Raw genomic sequence first — 14244 nt, 5'->3', positions numbered from 1 at the left:
ACAGTGGATTAGTGTCCCAGCTTTCCCATATCCAAGAAGGGGTTTAGGTACTAATAGTCTAAGTAAGTTTGAGCAATACATTTTACAAAGCTTTGCAGGCTATCTTGTAGGCAAGATGAACCGCTGCAGGAATGAGGATAATATAATTAGTTGGATTCAGAACTAGTTAGATGACTGGACCCAAAAAGTGGTCATTAATGGCTCATTGCTGACTTGGACATAGGTCTCCAGTGGCCTTCCCTAGGGATCTGTTTAACTGCTCTATCGGAAATTTTTATCAATAATCCAGATGAAGGTCAGCTAGGTGGTACAGTGGGTAGAGTTATGAAAATGGATACTCTGATTTGCTTGAGCCCCCAAATTATCGAGGTAACACACCAACAATTCTTTGCACAACCAAAAGTAAACCTAGCTGGAGATGCAGGGAATCAGGAATTCTGGAACTCTGAAGCCAATCTAAGACTTATCTGATATGTTTTTATTTATTTATTCATTCATTCATTTACAGTTTTTTTGGGGGGGTGGGGTGGGGCAATGAGGGTTAAGTGACTTACCCAGGGTCACACAGCTAGTATGTGTCAAGTGTCCTCCTGAATCCAGGGCCAGTGCTTTATCCACTTCACCCAGCTATCCCTCCAAGATTTATCTGACTGCAGGATATGGACCTTATCTTAATCCTTTTTTGAAGAGATCTCCTTATCAAGCCTTGAACTGAACTGCCTATCACCAAGAATGCCTTCTGATTTGAATATCAAAGGCCACATCCTACACTCCGGCAATTCCTCACAAACACCTTCTATACACACCTCTCCCATTGGGAGTGGGTCTAAGCCCACCTGTCCTCCAAATTCCTTACCAACCCTTGTTTAGACTGTATAAAACCCTCACAGTCTATGCCATAGCATCCTATTCTGCACTGGGCTGGATGGGACCCATGATCATGTTAGATTTTCTTATAATTTTTACAGGCATTGGCTTTCTCTGGTTTTCTTACCCTTTAGTGTGTGTGTGTGTGTGTGTGTGTGTTTAAAATAAGTACTATTGTTATTAGTTATTGCACCAGTTTTGGGGTAAGCATATATTAATTTTATCCTCTTTTGATAGAGGTGGGTCATTATGCATTGATCAAAGCTAATTGGTTAGCATCATTCAATTCCATTGGTTGATATAACTTGAAGGTGATCTACATTAAAATGAACTCTATAGATGACATCAGAGAAAAGTATGCAAAGGACCCTCATTCAAGTTGCTTAAGGCAAAGTCCATTAAATAGGTGTGGTTTGATCCTATCAGTCCTTTACTGAGCTAGACCTGAGTTTGTTCCAGGTCAAAGAGAACTGGACCTTGGGGGAGGGGGAGGCAGGAAGGACTGAAAAACTGATCTCTGGGTCCCCCCCAAGAAATCTATTTTTGGGGGGCAGGTAGGTGGTGCAGTGGACAAAGCACTGACCCTAGATTCAGGACAACCTGAGTTCAAATATGGCCTCAGACACTTGATGCTACTAGCTGTGTGACCCTGGGCAAGTCATTCAATCCTCATTGCCCCACAAAAAAAAAAAGAAATCTATTTTTTTGTGGGGCAATGAGGGTTGTGTGACTTGCCCAGGGTCACACAGCTAGTAAGTGTCAGGGTATCTGGGGCAGGATTTGAACTCAGGTACTCCTAAATTCAGCACAGGTGTTTTATCCACTGCACCACCTAGCTGCCCCCAATAAATCTATTATTAATAATTATTTTCACACATTAGGAAGAAGAGGATTTAAATCTCAAGAACTGGCCTTTTTGTTCTCCAGAGAAGTGGCCTTTGCATTCTCTGGCCTTCCGCTTTAGGGAAAAAGACACCTAAATTCCATTAAGAGAGTGTTTGCCTTGTTTTACAGAATTCTGTGCCTTGAATCAGCCTGAATTCAAATCCAGCTTCAAATAATTACTAGCTGTGTGATGTTGGGCAAGTCACTTCACCCTTTTTGCTTTAGTTTCCTAATCTATAAAATGAGCTGGAAAAGGAAATGGCAAACCACTGCAGTATCTTTGCCAAGAAAACCCCAAAAGAGGTCATGAAGTGTTGGACGTAACTGAAAATGATTCCAGCAGCAACAACAACAACAGATAGAATTCTTATGTAATTAGAAACTTGAAGGGAAAGATAGCCCACTGGATGTCAGAGACTGGGTCCAAAAAGACCTTTAAATGCTAGAATAATGGATAAAATTGAGATGAAATAAGGATAAAAGTAAGGTTTTTTAAAAGAAAAACAATTTCCCAAATATATAATAAGGGAGATATGGCTAGACAACAAAAAGATTCTCTGAAAAAAGGTCTGGGTGATTTAGTGTACTATAAGTATGATATGGAAGCTTAAAATTTTACCCAGTGCAATCTGAGGCTTCATTCAGAGAGGTATAATCAGGGGTACACTCACAAATGTTTCAATGACTGGCTCTCAGAAAAGCATGATACACTTTTAAGTTTAATCTGCTTTATTAATATTTTTTCTCTCACTTTCTTAAGTCTAAACAATCAACAAAACAATAAGGCAAGCCCTGATTTGCAGTGATTGTCCATTTCTAAGGTATAAATGCTCTCACTGAAAATTTCACAATCAAAATTTCACAATTTACCTTGCTCTCCAGAGCCAGTAGGAGCTGAAGTGTACTGTCTGTTATAAGGGAGGGAGAGGGGATAGTTCCATTGTACTCTGTCCTAGTCAGACCACATATGGATTCTGGATTCAGTTCTGGGCACCACATTTTAGGAATGAAATTAACGAGTTAAGTGTGTCCAGGGATGGTGAGGGAAAGGGACTCAACCTGTGTCATGCAAAGATAAGTTGAAAGAAGTGAAGATATTTAACCTGAAGATGAGAAGATTTCGGGGAGGGTGCATTGTAACTGTCTAAGTATTTTTGGGCCTGGCCCCAGAAGATGGAACTAGGAGAAGGAAGTGGCAGATGTACAGAGGCAGATTTTGGTTCTATGTAAAGAAAAACTTCCAAACAATTCGAGCTACCCAGAAGTGTAAGGAACTGTCTTGGTAGAGAGAGGGTTCATCTTTTCTGAAAAATTTCAAGCTGAGGTATTTGGTACAAGTTAATTTTCAAGTCAGTGGAAGCTCATCTTTTTTAAGTAGTCAAGCTTTTTTTCTTCAAAATGTTTGACCACTTTGGATGAAGAGCTTTCTAAAATGTAGTGTACATGTTGCTTTCTGCATAAGATCCTAGACCAGAGGGAACTTGTTCTTGACTGTAATCATTCACTGAATCTTTATTGCTTAGCATTCCCCTTTATAGCTGAGAATAAAACTGCCTGTTCTGTACCTGATTCATTTGTCCTCTGGGGATCTTTTTTTAACTCCTCCACCCCTTGTTGGATTAGAGCCCCAAATGGAATTGTTTCTTGGGAATTTGAGGGTGGAGTATGGGTAGAACCAAAGCATTGGAAGCCTCATTACTCTCTTGAGGAGACAAGAAAGCCCAGAGCAATGAAATCAGGGCAAACTGGGAGGCTGGAAAAGGACAGAGGTTGGGGAAGGTTGTCAGCTACTGAGGCCTTAGCCATCTTATCCAGGTGCCTGGCTGGCTACAGTGGTATAACAAGATGGAAAAATGTCCTGGTCCCTGTTCTCAAGGAACTTTCAGCTAGAGGAGATCAAGAAAAAACTTTATGAAGGAGGGGGGAATGTTTGTTTTTTCTCTACTTCTACAAATACAGCTTTACTTCAAATATAGATAGATAGGAGCAGCTAGGTGGCAGAGTGGATAAAGCGCCAGTCCTGGATTCAGGAGGACCTGAGTTCAAATCCGGTCTCAGACATTTGACACTTCCTAGCTATGTGACCCTGGGCAAGTCACTTAACCCTCATTGCCCTGCCTGAAAAAAAAGATAGTTAAATAGAAAATAGCTAATATTCATATAAAACTTACTATGTGCCAGGCACTGTTAAGTGCTTTATAAATATCTTATTTGATCCTCACAGCAACCCTGAAAAGTAAATGTTATTATTACCGCCACTTTACAGATGAGGAAACTGAGGCAAACAGGTTAAGTGACTTGCACAGGGTCACATGGCTAGTGAATGTCTGAGGTCATGTTTGAACTCAGGTCTTCTTGACTCCAGGCCTGGCATTCTTTGTACTGTGTTACCTTTAGACCTCCTTGCCTCTCATCTAGACTATTGTAATAGCCTCCTAATTCATCTCTCTGCTTCCAGTTTCTGTGAAATGGTTGTACCCATCTCCCAGGTTTGTTATGAGGATTAAATGAGATAACCTAAGCACTTGGCAAACCATAAAGCCTATGTAAATATTAACTATTCTTATTTACTTTGCTCATTTATTTATCCATATTTACCCTCAATAGAATAAGCTTCTTGAGATCAGGGATTGTCTGGGTTTATTTGTCTTTATATGCCTATCATAGCACCTGGTACAAAATTACTTTCTTCCTTCCTTCCTTCCTTTCTTTCTTTCTTTCTGAGGTGTTAAGAATCAAAGCTAAGGCAATCTTGGGTAGCTAGGTGACACAGAGGATAGGGTACCAGGCTTGGAATCAGGAAGACCTGAGTTCAAATACAGCCTCAGATACATACTAGCTCTATTGTAGTGGGACATAGGACCCCAAGAACAGTTAGAGACTGTAACCCCTTAAACTTTAAACATTAAAACCAAAGAATCCAGAAATGAAAAACGGCTCCATCTCCCACCTCAGAAATGTTGTGTAGCCAGCTTCTATACATTCAGAGACAGTTCCATAAAAGGTGTAAACACTGATAAGCATACTTTATTCTGCAAGAAACAAAGATGATAAGCAATATCCATACATTTGAGATTACTTGCTCATCAGCAGGATTTATGCTGCATATCTTACTGATAGCCCATTTCTCAATCTTCAAGCACCCCCTCCCCAGTAGTTTTACAATCCCCTCACTTAGCACATAGCTTTCTTGTCTGTAAACATATATAAGATCAACTCTTTCCTTACTTGGAGAGTCAGTCTCCATCTTAACTCTGTCTTCTGGCCATTTATTCCTCTCTCCTAATAAGCCTCTCTATTTTATAAGATTTGCTGTGAGCCTCTAATTTTTGGGTGAGTTAGCCCTCCCAAACCCAGTTGGAGCTACTCCCACAACAGTATGACAGCAGGCAAGTCACTTAACCCTGTTTGCCTCAGTTTCCTCATCTATAAAATGAGGTAGAAAAGTAAATGGCAAACCACTCCAGTATCTTCACCAAGAAAACCCCAAATGGGGTCATGAAGGGTTGAAACAACATGATGATGAGATTTCAGGGGATAATCTTCTCCTAGAGGAGACTTGGTTATTTGTTGAATTGAAGCTAAGCAGAGAAACTAATGGAAAATAAACCATTGCCTAAAATTAAAAATGTATTTTCATCGGTATCTTTTGTTTTTTCACACCCTAAAATTTCTTCTAGTATCCATCTTCCCTCTTCTTTCCAAAGAACCATTCCATACAATAAATATTTTTTGAGTGTTTTTTTGTTGTTGTTCTTTTTTTTTTTGTTGTTGTTGTTGTTTTAGTGAGGCAATTGGGGTTAAGTGACTTGCCCAGGGTCACACAGCTAGTAAGTGTTAAGTGTCTGAGGCCGGATTTGAACTCAGGTACTCCTGACTCCAGGGCAGGTGCTCTATCCACTGTGCCACCTAGCTGCCCCTATAAATAATATTTTTTAAAGAAAAAAAAAGAGAAAAAAATGTCTTTGACTCAGCAGTATTTGAGTTACACTGACCAAGGGTAACCTTTAATCCCAATTGAACAGTCTGTAAGGGTTCCTGCACTGTTTTTCACAGCCACTGCTGTCTTGGGGCACACAATGTTGTGACTGTACATTGCCTTGGCTATCAAGTTGTTACTGCTGTTCTTTTTCAAAAAGGACCATGACTTTGGGAAGGGGATGTCATGACTTGCAGTGAATTGGATTTCAGTGGGAAGGGCTGTGCACACCAGCCTCACTCTCTCCCTTAGAGCCATTTGAGTCCAGTGGCAAGATATATACCAGGACTAGAGATGGCCCAAGATGCAGTGGGAGACCTTGGTCTTTTAAACTAAGGCCTTTCACAGGTCACAGTGCCCAGCCAGCGATTAAGGCTAGGTAAGAAATAGGTAAAGAAAGGCCTCTTTTACCTAGTCAAAAAGGAAATAAATAAATAGATAAATGGGGGGAGGCAGGAAGACTCTCTGGCCAAAAGAGAAACAATCGCTATTTACACCCACTCTGAACCTTCTAGAGGCCACATAATGGCTAAACGGGGCCTTGGTTGGAACCTATTGTTGGCCCATCAATGAGAGCCAGCGTTATTTAGGTTTAAGAAGTTTCCTTGGAAGAAAGCTAGCAAGTAAACCCCAAGACATTTCCCAGACTGGCAAGACTCATGCCATGAATGATGAGCTGAATATTAAGGGGGTTGTTAGGATTATTGTTATTTTTAATATTATGCAGTTGCTTTACTGGTATGAATCTAGTTTCCTAGGAAGGCAGGGACTGTCTTCAGGACCCTTGTGGTCCTGAACATGCCTGGGGCTGGGCACTTAGAAATAAAGGCAAATCAAATTGAAAGCAGCCATATCACTTTAGCCTGCAGCCTCCATTTGGCTTCCCCTTAACCTCTTTCTTCTCTCCTGAAGTACTTCCACTCTCTCCACTCAGGAAGCCCCAGAGGACTTGGTTCCTCCCCAAAACTAGTTCTCTCTGTCAGCTTATTCTTGATACAGGAGGGAGAGGATGGGGGCTTGTATTTAGGGTGGGGAACCAGACTCATTAGACTTGTCCTTATCCACTCTGCTAAATTCTTAGAAAGAATCAGAGATTAATGATATTGGAGCCAGTACTTAAGTTTTGCTTTTGGGTTTTCAATAGAATATGTTTTTTGATTCTCACAATCCTGTGAGGTAGGTGCTATCATTATCCCCATTTTCCAGACAGGAATATTAAATAAGGCTCATCTACTTGACTTACTCAAGTCTGAGGCAGGATCTGAACACAGGTCTTCCTAACTCTAGGTCTAGAACTTAGTCCACTATGCCACACTGCCTCTCAAAGAGAGAAAATCCAATAAACATAGATAGACAGAGAGGACTGGCATACTAAATAAACTTTTTAGTCAAAGAAATCAGTTGTTTCATACTGAATTATAGAATTTGAAAGCTGTAAGGGACTTTAGTAGCCAATATCCACTATAACACCCCTGAGAAGTGGGCATCCCAACTGAGGAAGAGAAGACTTGGGGATGGAAGCAGTAGGGAGGTGGGGGTGGGGGGGAGGAGATGGAGTTAGGGTTAATGAGCTGGGAGGGAGGACAACAGATTGACAATCTTTAAGTATCTGAAGGATACTTCAAGTTTCTGAAAGAGAAATGAGACTGATTTTGCTTGACCACACAAAGAAGAACCAGGTGTGGAATTGAAAACTGATATCTCACTTTATTTTGTAATATTTCATTAAGGCTTAATCAATTTGCTATGTATTAATCATCCAGTTGCTATGTATTAGTTACTCTCTCTGAATGTAAGCCTGCAGCTGCAAGCTCCCTATTTGTAACAGAAACCACCCTCTAGCATAAAAGTACAAATATCCTGACCCTGACCTACAGTCTCCCTAACAACCAAGAAAACAACTCTGAGTCTTGGTTCCCTTTTCCTGGGTACTTTCCACCCACAAAATTCCAATTCAATTGGAAATCAATAGCATGCCCCCCAGAGAGTGTCAACCAAAACCAAAGTTCCCTGTTTTCTCTCAGAAATTGCCAACCACAAGGTTTTACAAAGGATGTCAGTTCAGATGTTAGGCCACCTGGGGACTCTCTGATGTAATTTGTGGTTCGTGACTTCAGCACTGACCAATCAGAAATGAAACACGCCCATGTTGCCCAGTATTGTGTAAGCTAATCACTTCCTCTTTACTGACTATAAAAGAGCTGCCTGGATTATCAGATGCATCCCCAGTTACTGAGGAGACTTGGATTCCATTCATGGGCGATTGCTAACTTTGCTAATAAATTGACTGTGCTTAGAACTCTCCCTCAGTTTCTCTTCTTTCATATTTTTATCTTGACACAGAGAAAATGGGAAAGGGGGCAGGTTTAGGTTTGGCTATGAGGAACATTTTCCTAGCAATTAAAATAGTCCCCATGTAGAATTGAATAAGGTGCCTTGGATGGTTCCCTTACAATGGGGGATAACCATGTCTAGATTTTATTGTAGAAGAGAAAGGATTTTGTTCAAGTACCTTGGATGGTCTTTAAATAAGATGCTATGGCTGTCAGACCTGGAAGGGGCCTCAAGATCAGTTTCTAGATTGGGAGACTGAGGTTACCTTATGATCCAACTTCTCTCTCTCTCTCTCTCTCTCTCTCTCTCTCTCTCTCTCTCTCTCTCTCTCTCTCTCTCACACACACACACACACACACACACACACACACAGAGTTCTAGTCAAGGTAGTTGCCTCCAGGGGCTTGACCCCCCCCTAGTAAGCTTGGGGGGAGGGTCAGACTATTTTTCCTAGCATTATTTGACCTGCAGTAAGGCTGTCCTTGGTATTATCCAGTACCCCCACTTCCCACCATTCCCAAATGTTTTCTTCTAACTGTTGGATATGGAGATAGGAGAGACCCAGAATCAGACCTGATCTTTAAAACACAGGAAGACATCTAAATGGCTTCAGAGAAAAGAAAGTCCAATTAAGGAAACCAAACACACAACTACCACATTATAAATGAAAACCACACTAAAAAGCAGCTGAATTCAGATGAAAGGTAATGACCAATGATGCAATACATCTCCTGCCTTTCAGCAGAGAGGTGGAAGACTATAGGTACTGAATACCTCTTAGACTGGTGAATACCCACTGTGCCTGCTTGGTTTTGTTCGTGTGTTCTTGTTGTTTCCTTGTTTCTTTTGTGACAAGGAAGGATTGCAAGGGGAGGGGAAATATTGAGAAATGTGCATGGCATGAAAACAAACAGTATCAGTAAAAGATTTTTTTTTTTAATCTGGGCTTTGACATTTCACTTCTGAATTTCAGTTTCTTCTCCTTAAAAATAGGAATAATAGGGCGGCTAGGTGGTGCAGTGGATAGAGCACCGGCCCTGGAGTCAGAAGTACCTGAGTTCAAATCTGGCCTCAGACACTTAACACTTACTAGCTGTGTGACCCTGGGCAAGTCACTTAACCCCAATTGCCTCACCAAAAAAAAAATAGGAATAATAGGGGACAGGTAGGTGGTGAGGTGGCTAAAGCACTGGCCTTCGATTCAGGAGGACCTGAGTTCAAATCTGGCCTCAGACACTTGACCTGTACTAGCTGTGTGACCCTGGGCAAGTCACTTAACCCTCATTGCCCTGTCCCCCCCAAATAAAAATAAAAAAGTAAAAAAATAGGAATCATAAAATATTAGCTACTTCTCACACAAGATTGTTATAAAGTGCTGTATGAGTTATTATCATAAGTAGAATGTATTGTACCCATGACTTCCTTGATATAGGAAACTCCCAGAGAGAAATTCCCTCTACCAATGTGGCCCTGCATGTGATCTGTAAATTAAAGTTTTTGAGCTTTGCCTGGAGCCCTGAGAAGGTAAGTGATTTGCTCAGAATCACACTAGATATATGTGGCATAGGCAGGAATTGAAACCTGATCTATTTACCTTCAAAGCTGGCTCTTTGTCCACTATGTTATACTGCTTTTCACTTTCTTATCGATCATAATAAATCAGAAATAATAAATGTTTGTTGAATGAATAATATCTTTATAGCCTTATTGCTTTTGCATATACTATGTATTTAATCAATCTTTGTTGAATTGAACTCTGCTCCCCGACCCCCTCTCCAACCTCCCCTTTTTTCCCCCCTGTCAGGGCAACGAGGGCCAAGTCACTTGCCCAGGGATGCACAGCTAGTAAGTGTTAAGTGTCTGAGGCTGGACTTGAACTCAGGACCTCCTGAATCCAGGGCCAATGCTTTATCCACTGTGCTACCTGGCTGCCCCTCTCCAACGCTTTCTTATTTTTTGATTCAGAGAATCAGAGCATATTTGTGAGACCTTCCAGTGAAGATTTTATAGTTGAAGTAACCAAAGTACAGAGAAGGGATATGACTCGTCAAGTCACACAAAAACTCAGCCACAGGGTAGAGTTAGGGCTGGGACTGAGGTATTTTGACTACGGGCTCCACACTGTTTTCATTGAAGGACACTGGCTGTGCTTAGCCTTGTTAGTACAAAGTACCAGAGGAAGGAAGATAAAAAAACAACCAACCACCCCAAACTGGTGGTCTATCCCCAGTCCCCGGTATCCTTGCAGAAGTAGTGGAGTAGAATGCACCCTGGATTCGGAGTCATAATTTTGCATTTGAATTCTGGCTCTGGTGCTAACAAGTATATGGCCCTGGGCAAACCCCCTTTCCCTCTCTGGGCCTGTTTGCTCATCTGTAAAATGAGAAGGTGGGACTGGGAGATCTCTAAGACGCCCTCCAGCACTACCATCCCATGATTCCTCTTCTCTCTTTGCCCTGATCTTTCCTCCTTCCCCTTTTTTCACGGCTCCCTTCATCTCACTTCTGCCCCCCCCCCAGAGGCCCTTTATAGAGCTCTCTACCCCCTCCCGACTAATCGGGCAGAGACACCAGGGCCTCCCAGGTGACTGGGGCTTCGGCAGCTAATGAGAGTCATGATGTAATTCTGGGGCTGCTTTGCAGGAGAGGTGAGAGGGTGCCAAGAACCATGCACCTTCCTCAGGACTTGTTTATCTCTCTGGCATGACATGAACTTCAGCAACTCCCAACTCCCTCCTTTCCACTCTCTCCCCCTCTCCCCCTCCACCTGGCCCCCTGAGCCCCATCATCCTTATTCCTCCCTTTTAGGTGAGTGGGGGTGGGGTGGGGTGGGTAGAGGTAGGTGCTGTGGTCCCAGGGCTTATTCTAAGTCCTTGGATAAATGACATGGTCAGAAAAACCCACTCCTTACTTTTCTACATATTGTCTGCCAGTGGGGGCTCTCCTCCCTGAAAAACAAATACAAACCCAAACAGTAATAATCATAACAACAACAATAAAAACTGCCTGGTAGCTTAAACCAGATTTAAGAATCCTAGAGCTGACATTTATCTGATGCTTTCTAGCTTCTAAAGGCTTTCCTCATCATACCTGTCTGAGTAGGTAGTACAAATATCACCCTCATTCGGCAGATTGGAAATCTCAGGCTCAGGGAGGTTCAAAGACTTGTCCAAAGTACTGAAGTTAAGAAGTGTAAAAGCCAGGCTTGAACCCAGACTTTTGATGCCAAGTCCTTGGATCTTTATTGGACAGCGCTTGAAGATCAGGCTAACTATGGGGTGGCCTTTCTCTCTCTGGCCCCTCTGATCTTTCTTCTTGGTCCTTAACATTCCTCATCCAGTTTCCTCCTCAGCTCTGTGGGGGAATCTGGTCAGATCTTAATAGGGGAAGGCAGCACCATGCAGTGGATTCAGAGGATCTGGGCATGAAACCTCTGCTCCTGACTGGTTGAGTGACTTAACCTCTCAGAGCCTGTTTCCTTATCCATAAAATGATGGGGTTGGGCTAGGAGATATCCCAAATCCTATAATCCTTTGCTCCAGGGCTGATGAGAACAGCTAGGGAAAGTCACAGCCAGGAGCTGATATCATTCAGAATGGAGCTGGTCGGCTGGAAAATCCTGAGTTCTACTTCCCCTCTGGGTGCAACCAGGGAAGAGAGTTTTGTGTCTCCTTGGGGCTCTGGCTGGTGTAGAGGCAAGGATGCTGCTTAGAGAAGAAGTCAGAGGACTTGGGTTCAAAATCTAGCTTGGTTACTGCCTACCCATGTGACCTTGGATAGTTGTGTTCACTATTTGTTTTTTGCAGGCAATGGAGGTTAAGTGACTTGCCCAGGGTCACACAGCTAGTAAGTGTCAAGTGTCTGAGGCCGGATTTGAACTCAGGTACTCCTGAATCCAGGGCCGGTACTTTAACCACTGCGCCATCTAGCTGCCCCTGTGTTCACTATTTGAAGGGCTATATTGTGGGAAAGAAATTCCCCTGATTCTGCTTGGCCCAGGAGATCATTGCTAAGAGCAACGGGTACATTTTGTATGCTCCCCAAAGAGGAGTGGATGGACACTCCCACTTTCACTGGAGGTCTCCAAAGAGAGGCTGCAAGGTATGTAGTAGAGGGGGTTCCTACTCAGGGGTGGGCTGCTTTAGATGGTTTCTGAGGTCCCCTCTTGCCTTGAGATCCTCTGAGGCCACTGGCCCTCTGGGGGCCTCACTTTTGGTGGTGGGGGGGGAACAGAGCAATGAGGGTTAAGTGACTTGCCCAGGGTCACACAGCTAGTAAGAGTCAAGTATCTGAGGCCAGATTTGAACTCAGGTCCTCATCAATCCAGGGCCAGTGCTTTATCCATTGTGCCACCTAGCTGCCCCCTATAAAATGGAAGGGTTGGGCTACACCCTCTCCAAGTTTCTTTCCTGTTCTAATATCTATGATTTCCTTGGCCTCTCTCTGGTCTTCAGAGATCATTTCCTACAAGCTACATTGCTTTTGGCTGTATTAAGAATTCTCCATCATGCCCTCCTTCACCGTGTACCTTCTTCCTCCTCCCCACCCTTCTTTCTGTGCCTAGCACATAGTAGGTGTTTAATAAATGTTAATTGCTAGACTGACAAATGTTCTCAACAGGGTTCTTCAATTCAACAAGTCATTTAATTGTGGGTCAGTGGGGATGGGGAGCAACAGAGGAGGAAACACACTCCCTGCCCTGGAAGTTCCCAATTTGATTGGAAAGGCTTCAAGACAAAATTGCAGTGTGTGTTATAATGAATGGTGGGGATGGCAAGCTCTACAGCAGACAGCTGGTGGGAACTAAACGGGGAGCCCACTCCCAAAGTGGAGAGACACAAGGCAGTGAGGCAGACAGGCATGGGGAGTCTGGCATAAGGAGAAGGGACTGAGACTGAGGGGTAAAAATGAGGCTAGAGAGGCTGGTGGGATAGAGGCAGTCTCCTTAAATGCCAGACCAAGAGGTCAGCCTTAACCAGAATATAGACAGTGGGGAGTCACTGTATGTTCTAAAGCAGAGGAGTAGCTGCAAGAGGAAGATAACTCTTGCTGCTTTTCTGGATGAATTGGAGATCAGGAAAGTGAAAGGGTAGGATGGGGTGGGGTAAAGGAATAAGGTTTCTTCTTGCCCTAGGCTCCTGGACTGGGGTGAGGGTGGGGAGAGGCCCACCCCTCCACTTCTCACCTAATCAAAGAAAAGTATTCATTATGTGTAGAAAGAATAGTTGTATGAGGCACTAAACATCCTGCATTTCATTCAGTCCTGTCTGGTGTAGAGCAAGTGTTCTATTTTACATCGGAGGAAACCAGAGCTCAGAGAGGGAAAGTGACCATTCAGGGTCACCCAGCAAATAAGGGACGGAACAGTTTGGGCTCAGGATTAGAAAATCAGTAAAGATGGACCCGCCCCGCCCCCTGGCCCCCCACCCCCACCCCAGGCTCTCTCCAGCATTACCGGCATTCCCGGAGAGCCATCTTCCTCCCTGGAATGGTCCTGGCATAAGCAGGCTGAGTAATTATCTGCACCTTAAGTACCAACCCTGGAAGGAAGAACGTGTTCTGTCTACGGGTCTCTTCATCCTCCCGCTGGACCTCACTCTGAAGAGATGCTGGTGGAGCCATCCAGCATCCCTCTGCTCTTCCTTGGTCTGGCTTCTCCCCACCCAGGTGCCCAGGTTGTGAGAAAATGCTCCACCTTCCTATTTTACAACTAGGGGATTAAGGCCCACAGAGCAACAGTGATTTACCCTAGGTCACTCTGACTTAGTAGCAGAGATCAGATTACATAGATTCCCCCCTCTTCCCCATCTCTTGATCATTGGTCAGTTCTCTTTACCCTATATCCCCTTGCTGAACCCTGCCTCTTCCTCTCACCTGAAAACACAGCCTGCTATATCCCCGGTTTGTTTATTTGAGAAAGACAGTGTGATGTGTTAACCTGGAAATTAAGGAAACAATCAATATAGGAGAAATAAGGTCTTTAATCGGGGCAGAGGAACTATAGCTTGTGGTATCACAAAGCTCAGAAGCTAGGAATACCCAAAGAAGGGAAGAGAGGACAGGGTTTTTAATGGGGAACGAAAAGGGAACCAAAAGATTGCTCCAGAGTGACATATAGCTAATTAATGTAAATGAACCTTTGACAAAAGAAATAATAGAACAGCTCCTAATTTAAGTATA

At 43.2% G+C, this 14244-nt stretch overlaps 1 protein-coding gene across 1 annotated transcript in view; it reads right to left on the bottom strand.

The window, feature by feature from the left end:
- Window positions 1–13525, bottom strand: part of C2H15orf39 (chromosome 2 C15orf39 homolog) — a 138741-nt gene extending 125216 nt beyond the window's left edge. The window contains exon 1 of the mRNA XM_043980309.1: window positions 13520–13525. Within this exon, the coding sequence (XP_043836244.1) occupies window positions 13520–13525 (6 nt within the window). The remainder of the gene's footprint in view (window positions 1–13519) is intronic.
- Between the last annotated feature and the right edge of the window lie 719 nt (window positions 13526–14244).

Source organism: Dromiciops gliroides, chromosome 2 (genome assembly GCF_019393635.1).
Source record: "Dromiciops gliroides isolate mDroGli1 chromosome 2, mDroGli1.pri, whole genome shotgun sequence".
NCBI lineage: Eukaryota > Metazoa > Chordata > Mammalia > Microbiotheria > Microbiotheriidae > Dromiciops > Dromiciops gliroides.
Note: the sequence above shows the minus strand (reverse complement) of the source record. Positions and strands in the feature narration are given on the sequence as shown.